General features: G+C 35.9%; 1 protein-coding gene across 1 annotated transcript; it reads right to left on the bottom strand.

The window, feature by feature from the left end:
- Positions 1–3,084: 3,084 nt before the first annotated feature.
- LOC102804186 (uncharacterized) lies at positions 3,085–12,602 on the bottom strand. The gene is made up of 16 exons (XM_078011390.2): positions 12,362–12,602; positions 11,925–12,016; positions 11,599–11,794; positions 11,403–11,472; positions 10,197–10,258; positions 8,528–8,590; positions 8,066–8,251; positions 7,715–7,891; positions 7,424–7,609; positions 6,780–6,898; positions 6,001–6,217; positions 4,910–4,988; positions 4,727–4,806; positions 4,206–4,305; positions 3,821–4,055; positions 3,085–3,594 (listed from the first exon to the last, which is right to left on the bottom strand). The coding sequence occupies exons 1-15, from the start codon at positions 12,495–12,497 to the stop codon at positions 3,824–3,826; spliced, it is 1,995 nt and encodes a 664-aa protein (XP_077867516.2). The 5' UTR covers positions 12,498–12,602; the 3' UTR covers positions 3,085–3,594; positions 3,821–3,823.
- Between the last annotated feature and the right edge of the window lie 3,427 nt (positions 12,603–16,029).

The raw sequence follows: 16,029 nt of genomic DNA, 5'->3' as shown, positions 1-16,029 counted from the left end.
TGGGCAAGTAAAGGGGTGGGCAAGTAAAGGGGTGGGCAAGTAAAGGGGTGGGCAAGTAAAGGGGTGGGCAAGTAAAGGGGTGGGCAAGTAAAGGGGTGGGCAAGTTGGAGCAATTTATTTGCACCAATGCAAAATTGAGACTACATATCTTTTATAAAATAGTTTGGTAGAAATTTGAACCTTTTCGTCAAATTCAAGATTCACTAAAATGAACTAAAATGAACACGGAGCCCTATTGTTATCGTTAAGATTTGTCTTCCACTTCTTCCAGCTCTTTGTTTTTTGTCAAATCGTTTTAAAAATCGACTGAACGAACTGATCTCAAACGTTCTATGTAGACTGGTGCACACCACATTTCCTTGGTCAACTGGTTCAGTAATTACCATGGATTATGTTTAAACCAGAATAGGCTTTTTGAACATTACGGAGTGTCTAGGCATACTGTATATTTGTCCTTATGCAGTTACTGATCTACTACAATTGTAATCATATGCAAAGTTTAATTGATATCAGTTAACTGACAGTACAATTATGGCTACGAAGGCGTTAAAAACGTAGGTAACGGTCTGTTTGCGGTCTCAGGGCTCAGTAAACGTCTGGGCCGAGAACGTTTACTAGAATTGAGACCCAAAACAGGTCGTTGTATGCCGTTAACATTTGAGTGCCATAATTTTAAGTTATACGAATTCGACAAGTTTTGGGTGGTTTTTTTCTCTAGAGCCTCATTGCGCCGGGGTCGCGTGCGACACGGTACATTTGTGTTGCGTGTAACCCCTTTTGTATAGAAATGACCTGTAGAATTCGTATTGTATTCATGTACGTATCACAGTGAGCTACATGTTGCAGGCAAATTACCTGCTTATTCATACTTTGTAAATGCGAATATAAAAGTGCATGATAATGCGAGATTGCAATGATGTGTTTTGACGCGAGTTTAAAACGGTGTGTTATATTTCGATATCGCATTGAAGTATAACGCGAGTTTCTATTTTTAAATATGTCAACGTGTAATTGGCATTACATTGCTGGGGCGCTATACTAAGACTCGGCTGTGGTGAACCAGAAAAAGGGCGCACTGGCACAGCACGAACACAAACTAATCTTGTTTGCATCCTGTACATCAATCACAATTTCAAGTAATTTCATCGTCGCTGTTGATAGAAATTAAACCTATCCCTCCATTCAAATCGATGCATTTCCAATGCATGCTCGTAGTAACAAAAACTAATAAGCGTGAATATAGACGTTCCCAATATTTGATTAACAGTGCGCATGTATTACCAATCAAGGATGAGATTCACAGTTTAGGTACTTTTTGGGCGTCGGTCTAGAATAAAGGTTTGTAGTTATTTTACATTATGAATCTCAATAATTATAAAATTTTTAACAATGTTTTAAATACATCATGTCAAAGCCTTTGTAGACCCACAACCTAAACTCCCCTAATTTCCGAGAATTGTATATTAGTTCGACATTTCGATGGCTTGACTGATACAGCAGCTCATTTCGAAGCCCAACTACCGTTGTTTAAGTCGACCATGTCGACGCCTGTGATGGTTCTTGACGTTCGGTAAAACAGTTCAAACGCGTTCAAGCCCCGAGAAGTGCTAATATTTGCAAATCATTGCCTAATTGGATAATATATTGGTCTGAATATGTCCACAGTAAACCTGGTTCAGTCTGTTTTATTTATTTTTTTCAAAGTGAACTTGCAAATACCTACCTAAAATTCCAAATAATTTCGTCCCAATTCACATTCGTCCCACAAGTCGATTCGTCCAAATTCACATTTATTTAGTCAATTTTTTTAAATTTTTGGTCAGCATTACAATCTTGAGCATGGTCAATTTCTATGTCTGTGTGCAAGAGCTTGACATCGATGGCGGTAAATCCTTTGTTTTGTCGGTTTACGTTGCAGGTTTGGCCAACTGCTACCGACATGCTAACTAATAACTCCACGTTACGTGTACGGTGTATTTGTATTTATTAACTAATATCGTGTACGTTGCGTGTATTTGTATGAATTATAGGTAACAGATGTAACTTGCATTTCAATTTCTTTTGAGCATTCCACCATTCGCTACTTCTCACTTACATGTTATTGTCAAATGTGTGTTTTACTGATCTTGCGGAATTATTAGATTATGTTCACGCATCGGCTGTCAACCATGGTATTGAATAAACCTAGCTGTTGCTAATATTAATAGTGTATTTTTAATGTGATAAATATTCGGATATAACTTTGTAACTTTCATATTATATTTTCACGTTCGAATATGTCCGAGAAAGTTGGTGTGATTTGTTGTAATATGCCATTTTATAAATATATACAACTTCCATGGAAGATAGTCGGGGAAGAGAGAGGAAAAGTTTTAATTCAGATTTAACTCTTAACCGTCGGCAAAAGCAAAATGGCGTACCGAACAATTCCGCATGCCAGTGCACGTGAACAGTTTGTTGTTTGGCGAGTTAGTAGTGGGCTAACCTTAAATCTGACGAATCGACTTGTGGGACAAATCGACCGACTTTGGGACGAATTAACTTGTGGGACGAATCGACCGTCTCCCTTGAAGTCAATTGGGATAAGTGTTCTCCATCTTCATACTCATCCCGGTGAGTAGACAAATCCATTTATTGTTCTAAACCAATGAATATAATTTTGAGCATGCCTTGAACACCCCGCCACCTTTCCTGTGAATCTACAAACATTCTCTACTTTGGCGTAATTCATTTAAACTACATTACACCCATAGGGGAAAATCTGACTGGTCCTTTCATGCAATTTCTCATCGTGGTTTCAACGACCTTCAAAAATGCCAACACGTTTAATGACTAGATAAATGATGTTTGTGATCATAACAAATCAGAGCAATTTCAGAGTTTTTACTGTGCATATCTATATGCTAACATAATTCCATCTCTGATTTTTACCACGTAAATTGTTATTGACCACATCCCCAACATGTATTTTTTTCTCCAGCTATTCAGTAACCGTGTTAACAACCTATTTACATAATAATCGAATTGATTTTATGCTAGCAATGTTTAGTTTTGGATTACAGATAATGGATGACTAACAACTGATACATTTATAGTATTTATTGACGTCCATGTAACATAGAAACAAAAGTTTGAATGTATCAATTTATTTGATTATACAATAATCTCGAGCTGAAACTACATTGTTCAATAAAAGAAACAACAATTCAGTTCGACATGAATATTTCTACTTCGTCATCGAAGAATATTTGTAACCATGCTCAATCAGTATTGAAGAGCAAATTCACTAGTATTGTTATTTTGCTAATGCTACTTTTTTGGAGTAAACACCGTTTGTGTAAAATTCTATGCGATGGACATAAATCTACATATTCGATACCAATTTAATAAAATATTTGTAATCGTTCTAAAATATAATTAATTAACAAAATAAAATAGTTATATATATATTACAATATAAATATAATTAAAACTTGCTATAAAATTAACAACATAAAACCTTGGAAGCGTACCCACGCTTTAATCTATGTTTGGTATACGTATGTTCTCATTACCAATATACATTCATCGTGGGGGCCAATCCCGGTTCTAAATCTGCAAGGATTAAATAATAACATACACGTCATTAATGTAACTTGTCATATCAGTATGACTGAGAATAATATATGACAAGTGTCAAAAGTAGATCGGTTTTCAATGCACTCAAAACAGAAATCACCTTTTGGTTGTGTACCTCGAGGTTCGTGTATCATTTTATTCGTTCATGAAAATAATGTTATAAAGTTGTAATCAATTATGTCTTCAAGCTGACAATGCTTACCTGTTATTTTATATTATGTGGGTCCAATACGTCGTAAAAGTTGCCTTTACTCAACACAGGGTAAGTATTCGGTCCGGTATCCATCAAATCCACTGTGTACATGTTTCCTTCGCTGTAATCATCATTATATTCTTCGCTTGAGATATTTACATTGTCGGTGGTGCTATAAGTTTCTGACTCGTAGATGCTATCTTCGTGCAGTTCCTGTATCAGCTTCTTCTGGCGGTTACGTCGTCTGTGAGTGAAGATTAATGTTTAATGTATTATATAATATCACTGGTACGAGGTCGTTCGTATTCTATCAAAATATGAGTCATGTTGCCTGTGAGTGGTTAAATGAATTTTAATCTAGACAAATGTTTGAATGAATCGACCAGTGGCTTACCTTCTGAACACTGCTGCAGCCATTGGTATTGTGCAGCAGCTGAGAATAGCAGCCATTATTGCTATTCCACCAGCTACTTCAAGGATTGGATCCAATGGGTCTACAAAACAACATACGATTAAGCTAATGCTTAATAGTTCGACATACAATTGGATCTAACATATAGGTTGCATAACTACATATCAGTCGAATGTCCAAATTGTTCTTGGTTTATTTATTGTTATAAACAATTAAACATAAGTAGACAATAAAAAACAAAATATTGATCAATTCATATCAAATTGAATTGTTCAATAGGCTCGATTTTGTGGTAATAGCCCCCCCAAATAGGATATAACAAGACTTGTGCATCTCTTTTCGGTATAGTGGATTTATTTTTATTTAGACTAAATTTATTGCTGTTATTTGTTGACAGTGCACACAACCAAAAATAAATGCACAAGTAGTTCAAAAAAGACAGGCAAAGGCAAAAAAGTATACAAGTTATCATATTGCTAAAAATTAATACAAAGAAAACTAACCTGGATCTGGTGATAACACGTTAACTGTCACGACTTTTACCTCTTCTTCACAATATCTACCAGTGAATCCTTCAGTACACCTGCGAGTCAAGAAACAAACATTATCAGAGTCTGATTAATTACTCCCGATACACGTGTGTATACTGAGTTGTATTATTATATATCATGTATACATTTACTAACCTGCACGAAAGAGTCCTGTTTGCATAGTGTATAGTGCAATTGCCGTCATTCTCACAGAAATTGTCCGGACACACTGGCGCTGTGAAGAATATAATCAGAATGAACTCAACAAATATTTTCAATTTCATATTAAGCCAGCAAAAATAGTATGTTATTTATCCACACATTCATCTTATTACATCTAAGGTTTAAAGATGTAATATGAAAGAACATACAGATTGTTTATATTGTTGTTTGATAGTCCATATTGTAGACCCAAAGCAGGTTATGATTTATCATGAAGAGAAAAGGTTGAATTAGCAGTACACACAACAGCATTCGTTTGATGAAACGTAGGTATATTATTAGAGCTTAGCTTTTTTGGAAATGTTACAGAGAACATATAATGAACATTCTGTTCATCATGGAGTGGGGAATGGCAGAATGCATGGTACAGATACAAACATTTAAGTTTTCTAAAATACTAATATAAATTTATGTTTCACGTATTAGAAAAAAAATGTACTGGGCATGGTGTACTAATTCAGACTCTTATTAGGATGGAACTTGCGAAGGAGCTGACACCCTTGACATATCAAGCCTCTAAATATAGACCACTTGACCAAGTGTTACAACTTGTGTAGTGATGCCTTTGACCTCGAGTTTTTAAGATAGAACATTTCATATTGCACACCAAGTATAGATTATATGCAGCCAGTTTGCAATAAATTATATGAATTTTTTTTTCTATATTCAAGCGCACAATCTGCATGTGTTCAATTCCTCTTATTTTTTTCCAGAACTTTGCAGATCCCGATTGCATACTAATACATAACATGTATCAGTTCGGAATATATTTACATGGAAACTGTTTGTATAGTTGGTGAGCTCACAAATGACGGACGGCGGGCGACAGACATTTTGAAAACTATACCTTGCCCTGCATTTTCGTATCAACACAAGGCAAAAATCACCAATACCAATGTCAACAATTGTTATTGTGCATACTAAAACAATCAGTGTACATGCGCAATAGAGAATTTCATTGTTTCATCAAACGAATACTTAATAATTAAAAATATTGTCGATTTGAAAATTCAAATTATACCTACCATATGCAAAAAATGTAGGGTCCACTGTAAAATTTCCAAAGTCGCCATCCTCTATAGCTTCTTCTATGATTTGTTCCACTATATCTACTGTCACAGTTGAATTCAATTCCAATATGAAGTCGACTACCAAATATGGACCTCTTGGATGAATATCAATAATCTCCCCACCAATATAGTCACCTCCAGTTACATTGTTGTTATTAAACAACTCATTAAGCTGAAATAAATACCGAAGCTGTTTGTCTCAGAGCTCAGTAAATTTTGAGAATGACGCCACTGACGATGCCATTTTATACTTCATAGTGTTTACCTATGAATGATGGCTGGGGTAACGAGTATCATTAAAAAACTGAAAAGCTAAGACACAAATCACCTGTCTGTAAAACCCCGTGAAGACGTGTTCGAATGTGTTATGGATGCGTTCTAGCATAGATTTTCCCCCTATTTGGGAGTAGTGTATTATAATTACGTTGTTACATAGCGCTTATAGTACTACACTCATGATCAGGTTACCACGAGAATAATTCAGCAAATGCGTTGATTGCTAGATTGTTTTACTGCATTTGTATCTATACTTTGCGGTATTCACATAACTCAACATTACATAACTCAACCAGTGGTCACTTGTCCAACCTCTGTTACACTGTGTTTGTCTAAGCAGCCGGTAGTTCTATGTGTTGTTAATGTTGCGAATCATTACAAAACATTCACGCGAATAATAATACATAAGTGTTATTGAATGCATGTATTTGATTGATGCTGTTTATACGCATGCTCACCAAATCGAGAATATCCTGGGGATCAGGAAACTGTTCAGGGTCTATCAAATCAATCGGAATGCCATCGATTTCAGTGATCAAAATCTCTCCTTGGACTTCAACTGTACCAATATCTTCATCTGTGATTGTGAGTCAGAACGAGTGTCAATACACTTGCAGATAAACAGCATGTGCTGTCGTGTTTGTGGCCAACACATAGAAGCAGAATGTTGTTAATGAACAAGAAGAAAGTTCTTCACTTGAAGCATGTGTAAAGTGTAAACATTTGTTTTGGAATCGGCGTGTCCGCGTCCGCGTGTCTCATGGTAGATTTATGCGCGCATTCGGGAATGAAAGGTGAAGTTTTGTAACATATTTGTAAAAATAAACAGCAACATCATAGTGAAAGGAAAATGGGGAAAACATAATGTTCACAGTTGTTCTAACATCCTCCTCCTTCTAGTAGTCAGATATTAGAAGTCCAGTAACCTTAATCGTCTACAGTATATCTATAGTATATTGGATTCGCTATGCGAACGCGCTATCAACTGAGCCAAAAAACTGTGAAGTCAATGTAGCTTGAATGACCGTCATATCATACACTTCATTTGTACATTTTGTCATTGAGTTTCCTATTAAAGTTTAGTTAACTCAATCATACTAACCAACGCAATAAGGATGATCTTGGTCCCAATCTTGTAATGTTGCGTTACATGTAGTATATATAGGCCCGACTAGTTCGAATGAATCATTACATGCGTATTCTACTGTTCTTCCAACCTTGACTGGAAACTTTATTCTCCCTAACAAGAATCCGTCATAAGGCATAACTGGACGTCCACATGTGATAACTAGAAAGGTATTAGAAAAATGAAATATTGTGAAACTTCTTTCAATGTACCACAACATCTTACACTGTAAACAATTCACATTTGTACACTTAAGGTTTTACATACCTTCACACGTTGGTAACTCAGACCATTCCCCATTCAGTTGACATCTAATGGTGTCGTTACCATACATTGTATAATTAGAATCACACTCGATCATGACAAAATCACCAGTTTGAACAGGTAAGGTATAACCGTCCGCTATTTGGGAATTATCTGGCAATTCGAGCTCATCGCAGCCATCTTGAAAAAAAATCAATGTTGTTTCTTAAATATGATATTCAAACACGCACATACACGCATAGCTTAAAGTGATAAATTCAAACAAGTAATTATTATTATATAACTTAAACATTTCCGATTTCCGGGACTGTATTGTTTTGAGAATAACTAGAAAAACTAAATGTTTATACTTACTTAGGCAAATTGGAGTATCCCCGTCCCATGTTTCAATTGTACTATCGCATGTCAAGTTACTTGGTCCAACCAATATCATATTCGGCGGACAGGAAAAGTAGATTGTTGTGCCAAACTGCGCTGGGAATGTTACTGCCGGATCGTATATAATAGAGTTATCTAGTTCCAAATCAGGACAACCAATGACTATCATCAAAAGACATATAAAAAAAGGTTACAAGATTCCGCCACAGTAATGTATAAAATATATCAACCCAAATATTTGTGTTATTGATGGACGGATATCGAGTCTGTCAACACCAATTTACCTTACAGGACTGACTTGAATGGCTTATTTGTTAAGTGTTTTTTGTGTGTGATATCTTCGTAAATATAAAATTGTTCTAACACATTTAGAATGGTGTTTATGACAGAGAGCACTAGCAGAAAATATAAATCCTACTATTGATTTCAAGTACATACCAGTCGTAAAAATAGTCGTAGTTGGTTTTACTGGAGTTGATGTTGCTGTCAGTCTCGACGTTCCTAAATATAATATAATAATATATTATTGCACACACTTGCAGCAGCGCATATATGTTTTATGTTACTTGTTCTGTGTTTTAAATGTTTTGATTTTCCCTTGGAATTTGGCAGGGGGGTTGGTACCCCCTTAAGTGCGAACCAGTGTCACCGGCCTGCCTACGGGGTTCCAAGGTGTTTTTTTACTGTTACGTGATCGCCTTTTATTTACCCGTGAACCAAAAAGCATAATATAATATAATATACAATTATATATAGCTCATTTCATATAATATAAGTGCTTTTTATTTATCAAAGTGGTCACAGAGAGGTTATCCCGTTGAATCGCGTGAGTTGCGCCCTCTGCGGTGCTCCAAACCCAACACACGTGAGGTCTTATGCCGTTCGGCCAGCAAGGGCGCTACTACGCCTTCATGTAGGGCTACAATGAGGTGTGCTATTTTTGATTTTGTGCGCGCGCGTCATATTTTAATATCATGGCTACAAAAATCTAGAAACATCACCTACAAACATCTTGAATGTGACAGTAGTTTTGGAAAGGACTTTAGAATATAAATACATTGTTGCAAGTTGATAAAATAGCTACTTGTGAATAAAATTATGAATGTTATTATTGGAATGTTATTATTGCAAGATTTACAAAATGTTTGTTTTATTCAGAATATTAATACAAATATTGACCCAAGCCTCCGTCGAAAGCTTTGCCTCTATCAACAATGCTGTAGGCTGTATAACACATGGGATTTAGTATACTATAACATCATATTATGAGGTTATTACGTAATAACCCTATTATTACACATCTTTTCCTTCCAAGGATACACCATGGGAATGCCGAAATCCAAAATGTTTAGAACAGAATCGGCGAACTTTTTTGTGTGGAGGCAGCAATGTTTGTTGTTATTATTAGAGGACACTTTCGCGCGTAATCATTCCACAATTGCAATTCGCATTTTCTACCATAGTAAGATGAAAATACCCCGTAAAATACCACAAACTTACGGCACGCTGTGGCGTTACGGTGACAGATTACTGGTATTGTAGTGGCTTTTGTATTGGATTAAGGGTAAGTACATGTAGTCCGAATTTAAAATCCCACTAGGGGTTGAGCACCGACAAAAGATTGACCCGTGGTGTCCACTGGAAAAGATTCATTCACTAACGGATGCGAATTTGAGAACCTTGGTTGCGGTCTGCAAGAGTTTTTGCTTGACTGGGCTTGGTTGAAGTCATGATGGCGCATTTGATCGAGTGATGGCCGCACACCACAGTCATGTAGTCCCAAACTTATTTATTCATTTTTGTTTGTTTTACATCAATTAGGATTGCGATTTGGAAAACATCTACAGAATAGCTGTAATTTAATGACCCTTATTGACGGTAACAAAACATAATATTTTATTTACAACAGTGGGCAGAACAATATAGTAGGCTTTCATTTGCGGACATTGATTTAAATAGTCAATTAAAATATCGTCACATGTAAATAACCGGTATTGAGGACGTCTGCGCGTGCGTGTTTAAGTGGCGACCGCATGTTCACCCACCTGGGTCATTATAACAAGTATGCAGTAATTAAATTTACAAAACGGATACTGTGCACACTTACCGGGAAGTATCGTAGTCAGTTCTTGCAGTTCACAGAATGTACCAAAGTACCCATTCGGGCAGCTGAAATCACCAAATCAGAAATATTATGTTAGAGCTGTACATCGAAAAAGATCATTTTCATAGCACATATAATGCATGACGTATTTAGGCCAACCAAATAACCAATCTAAAATTCAAAACAAATTCTCATTTCATTTTTTTCAAGTTTCGTTCATCTTAATTATCTTATTATTGTCTTCATTCACAAATAAAACATTTCCTAATGGCGCTTCCGGCCATGTCAATATTCAACATTATAATACAGTGCTTTAATTTGAAAATAGAACAAATGCCGATTTTTGTTATTTTTTTAAATAAATAAATAAATTATATTGAATTATCACTTTGATTTGCTCAGGTGGATATTTGATAATGCGCTTTTGCCCTTTCCATTACCAAGTTTTCTAGGGAACCCATTGTTCAGCTTAACTGTTTAACTGAGCTTAATTAGGCAAATCCCTCATCAGAAATAAGAACCAGAAACTCAATTATGCTATTGAGATTTGAGCAGGATTTTTGGCAAGCGTTATAAATTGAAATGTAGTAGTAATGTGACACAAATTTAATACCAGTGATTGGTCGAATACAAATTGTCATGTACGTTTTGTAATTGCTCAGGAAATACCGACGGGAGGTCGTATGGGTCTAGTTGTGGGTTGCGGAAAGTCATTGTGCAGTTAGTTTTACCGTCCAAATTCATTGCGATCGTTTATAATGGATGTGCTGATTGGTTCCCTTAAAAAGCGATTCCCGGCGCTATATGACTGTCAACATACTAATCAGTCTCAACGATTTATTCGAGTCAAGATATAAAAACGAAGATATTACAATAATATAGTATCTCTATGCAAACAAGTTTGTTGTTCTATTCGTTGAATTATTATTTTAGGTTGAAATTTAAAGGTCAATTTATTAAGATTTGGTTTTCAGTACCAGTCTGTTAATTTTTACTATTAGTTGGAACAATCTGTTATATTCATCAAGAGTAGCACTTCACGACAGACATGTTCAGACGTGTTAAATGTCTTCCGGAGTTCATACACAATGATATCAAAAGCTACTGTATTTGTTTAATTCAATTTATGTCCTGTGATGAACATGTTTAAGTGAGACTGTCATCCCCTGACAACGATGTGAAATACACAAACATTCGTTGTAGCCATACCTGCAGGATGTTCTCGATTCATTTGTACAGATTCCTCCATTATCACACATCGTAACGTGACACGATGTAACTGTGAACACAATGGAATTCGCCGTGTCATTGTAAGAACATGCATTTAATCGTTTTATTATTGAATATAGTTTGGCAGTAAATTACTTCAAATACGACTCTGCTACTACTAATTGTTTTAACTTACCAATTTCTAATTCTCCCGGTGTTATAACAATGCCTTCAATTTCCTTTGATACATTTACCAATAGTTCATCGATAATTTCTAAAGAATCAGTCTCATTCAGACTAAGAACAATTACTACAATAGCTGTATCATTGTCCATTTCTAAATGTATCAACTGTGGCTTAACTTCTACTTCACTTGTTTCAAATTCAAAGAGCTATTAAACGAAATAAGACATGAACATGTCTAAAATACCGTGTTACAAGTACTGGTGAACACTACACATGATGAAAACCAACAAGAAATTATTTACGTCAAAAAAAAACAAAAAAACAACAACAACATACCCATTCTAGAATGGTTTCTTCTAGTTCCTCTTGAGTTTTATTACCAATATCTGTTATAACTAGTTCTGTTGTTACGTCCACCGTACTCGTACCTTTAGCAAAACAAACAAAATTAGTTTCCGAGAATGAATTAAAAGAACTAAAGAGTTATATATTTCAGAGTGACAGATGGTTTTACAGATACAGTAACCAATTATATAGAATATATAGCAAATATATGACACACGCGTAACGTGGAAAACAACGTATTTGCTATGTACTATGTTTGGGGAAAAACAATTTAAACAGGGTGGACATTATGGATGAAGGTGTGGTTTGCAAATGTACTTCGGAAATCGTTTATTGAACCTTTTCTCCTGACCAGCGCTATGACTAACGCTGTGATGTAAATGTCATTTCACTGTGATTTACAATGCACATGATGACTTAAAACTCACTGGAGCAAATTGGTGTTTCGTCACTCCAAGTGCCAGTCATTCCATTACACGTTAGGTTACTGCTTCCGAACAGTGTTAGTGGCTCTTGACATTGAATGTAGAGTATTGTACCAGGATCAGCAGGAAATGTGACCATTGGATCAAATCGACCTGGTGGTTGCAGCTCCGGATCAGGACAGTTATATTCTGTAGAACGATGTTATAACAATATATACAAATAGGCATTTTTTCGATCGTTAGCTTCAACAATGACATGATACAGATAAGATAACATTGTAGCTATTGTCATTAAATATTCATGACACACACGAGTTGATTGGCAGTTTTAAGTAATGGCAGTGTTTTATTCTTCATACTAAATCATCAAAATGTATGATGTTATCAAGTAAGCCTCTAAGAGAATAGTTACACGCAATGTAAAAGCTTAGCGCCGTGGTGACAACGCGGTAAAATACTGCGGCAATGCGGTTACTGAAAAACGCATTGCACCAATATGAATGCTATCGTTCGTAGAAATATTGCGGCTACTGATGTGTCCTTCTAAAATGGCAGGCTGAAATGAGCTATAAGCTGTACTACAAAGCCGTCTGTGGAAATACTTTGGCAGCTGGTGCGTTAAAACACTGAAAGAATAAAAAATAAAGACAACAATATTATATTATTTGCAAATAAGCCTCTAAGAAAATAATTAACAGTCAGCCAAACCTACATATTATGTGATTACACAAGAAAAAAGCTAAACGCCGTTCTGACAACGGGGTAAAATGGTGTGGCACTGTAGCTACTGGTGTGTGCTGCCTGAAACGGTGACGGAAAGCGCCATGCACCGCAATAAAGGCTATCTTATGTAGAAATATTGCGGTTACTGGTGTATCGTTCACAAAACGGAGTAGGAAATAAGCTATGCGTGCTACAAAGCTGTACAGATACTGTCATAGTCGGTGCGTTGAAATACTGAAAGAATAAAATGGTAAAGATGACGATATTATATTATTATCAGGAAATAAAATGCAAGGGTAATGTTATCTTTGCTACAATGCTCATGTGTGTTTCAGTACTAACCTGTCGGTACGGTGTTAACTACGTGTGTTGTTGGCACCACTGTGTTAGTCGTAGTTGTTCCTGTAGGTCATTTTGAAGGTAGTTCATATATGTAACATGTGTTAGAATAAATGATAATCAATATTGATATTATGAAACAGACATTGTCATTATTATCACCACATTACTTATAATCACCATCCAATTAGCATAATCATGGTCAAAATGGCATGGCATTAATCTGAGATAAATAACAGTTGCACTGCAAATGACATGTATATTAACATGAGTTTTCACAAGTTGATTGGCAGTTATATATTAGTGGCGGTGGTTTGTTCTTAACTTTTATTGCCTGCTACTAGTGTATAAACCTCTAATAGACAAATTAATACTAACATAGTCACAATAGTTTGTGACTGTGCACTGTTGACAGCGCCGTAGTATTACACTGCGGCTACTGATATGTCTCAAAACTTTGGTAGATTTAAGCTATGCGTAATGTATGAAAGCCATCTTATGTACACATACAATGTTTGTTTTGGAAACGCAGGTAGAAAATAGGTACGCGTCACTCTATAGGCCATCATCAATAAAATTTAGCTGCTATTGGAGTATCTTTCGAGAGCAATCATAAGCCATGACGTCGGGCTACAAAGCCATCTGTGGAAATTACTGTTGCAACTAATGTGTCTGTTGGAAAATGCGAGTAGGAATCGGCAACGCACCACGCTATTAAAGCCATATTCTGTACATATGTTGCGGCTGCTAGTCTATCTCTGTAATATCAAACACGGAAATGAGCTATGCATAGTCCTATAAATGACTAAGTCTAATATTAGTATCAATATAATGAACGGCATTTGTTGTCATTGGTGCTGTGTAGGTTACGGTGGTTTCAGTACTAACCAGTTGTACTTAGTTTCAGGAGATTTAACATTGGTGGTTGACGCTTACGTCTTCGTCACAAAAGCTTGTGTAGGTGGTGTTAGAGATGTGAAAGTTTCAGGGTTCCCAGTGGCAGGTAGAAGTAATCGACATAACAGATGTATCTGATGCACTTTCCTGACTGAGTAAGATACCGTCAACGTATCTTCACAGGAATATTAAAGCAGTGCTGGTTTCAGCAAATGTCTTTTCTGTGATCTGTTGTATTGAGATAGACCTGTGACAGTGCAGCTTGAAATGTTGTACGTTTTCTGACTGCTTCAAACGATATAATAATTCCTCTTTCTACTGCTGCTTGTATTGACAGGTTTATGTGTGAAAGATTACTCTGTCTTAATTTTAGTTGTATCTTTAGGTAAAGTAATTGAACAGTATGTCATAAATACTCTTCTGCACTTCTGTCTTGTGCTGGCAGGTTCGGTAGTTGAATTGTATGTTACAGTCACACTAGAAGATTGTGCTGGTGGTAAAATGGTGCTTCTCCCCAGTGCTGTCATTTTAACAACAAGTTCTAATGTAGTCACATGTGACATGCTTTACTTTTCTTATATCATTCCAACATTGTTCCACTGATTTTGTTTCAGCAGTCAGTTTGTGGATGAACTGATATTTAGATGCACGAAACAAAATAAAGCACATAATTTACAGTGTCACATAGTTAAGAATTGTTTCAATCAATTCCGATTTTCAAATTTAGAAGTTGAGCTGTTCTACTATATTTCGATTAATGAAATTGAATGGAATATATGACAACAAATGGCATGCGTTTGATTATTTGTTAGTGAATTTGCTGAATACTTAAACTATGCCATTATTTGATATGTTATGGAATTGTAGTCTACTTACTTAGACAATGCAAATGTTGTGTTCATGATGTAATATAAGCTACAATAGTCAATGGCGTTATCATCAATGGAAATATTGACTGAATCAAACAACTACAATTTAACAAATTAAGTAATTAGCATTCACATTACAAGTTAATATTTAGTGCATATAAAGTAATACAAACCACAGTGCATATAAATTAATATAAACCATCAGTTCACTGCCAATCAACTAGTAAAACACATATTGAAAATATAAAGCCACACAATGAAAATATAAAGCAAGGTGAACCATGCCATGACAAGCTATTGAATCAATATCATATCAGTATCATCTGACATAATTCTACACAACGTACAAACAATGCGCAACTAATCTTATTGCTAAATGCATACAAACAAATAATAGCTAAAGGTGAATTAATATCTGAAGTTGAATTATAAGTCATAGTCTTACCGGGAGATTGTGTTGGTGGTATATTAGTGCTTTTTCCCAAGGACTTCATTGTACTGACTGGTTCCAATGAAGTCTCACTGACTGGTTCGACTGTTTCTGCGTCAGAGGTAACTTCAGGTGAAGCAATTCCAGTTGTTGAACTGGATATCACAGACATACCGGAAGATTGTGTTAGAGGTGAACCACTGCTTCTTACCACTAATGTCAATGTGCTGGCTGTGACTTGTTCCCCTGTTGTTGCCTTAGTCGTAGCTAGAGGCGAAATAATTTCAGTAGTTGAACTGTGTGTCATAGTCACACCAGGGAATTGTGTTGGAGGTGTACCAATGCTTTTCTCCTCTGTTTTCATTGTACTGGCTGGTTCCAGTGTAGTATCAGTGCCTGATTCCACTGTTTTT

The sequence above is a fragment of the Saccoglossus kowalevskii genome, chromosome 21, assembly GCF_978046115.1.
Source record: "Saccoglossus kowalevskii chromosome 21, keSacKowa6.1, whole genome shotgun sequence".
Lineage (NCBI taxonomy): Eukaryota > Metazoa > Hemichordata > Enteropneusta > Harrimaniidae > Saccoglossus > Saccoglossus kowalevskii.
This window is presented reverse-complemented; position numbering and strand designations above follow the sequence as displayed.

Bases quoted from the DNA above. Each gene is read 5' to 3' on its own strand.
- LOC102804186 (XM_078011390.2), bottom strand. From the start codon at position 12,497: ATGGTCACATTTCCTGCTGATCCTGGTACAATACTCTACATTCAATGT. The intron at 11,473-11,598 runs GTAAGTTAAAAC...TTGTGTTCACAG, and splicing joins ACCGGGAGAATTAGAAATTG to TTACATCGTGTCACGTTACG. The intron at 8,591-10,196 runs GTAAGTGTGCAC...TATTATATTTAG, and splicing joins ACTGACTACGATACTTCCCG to GAACGTCGAGACTGACAGCA.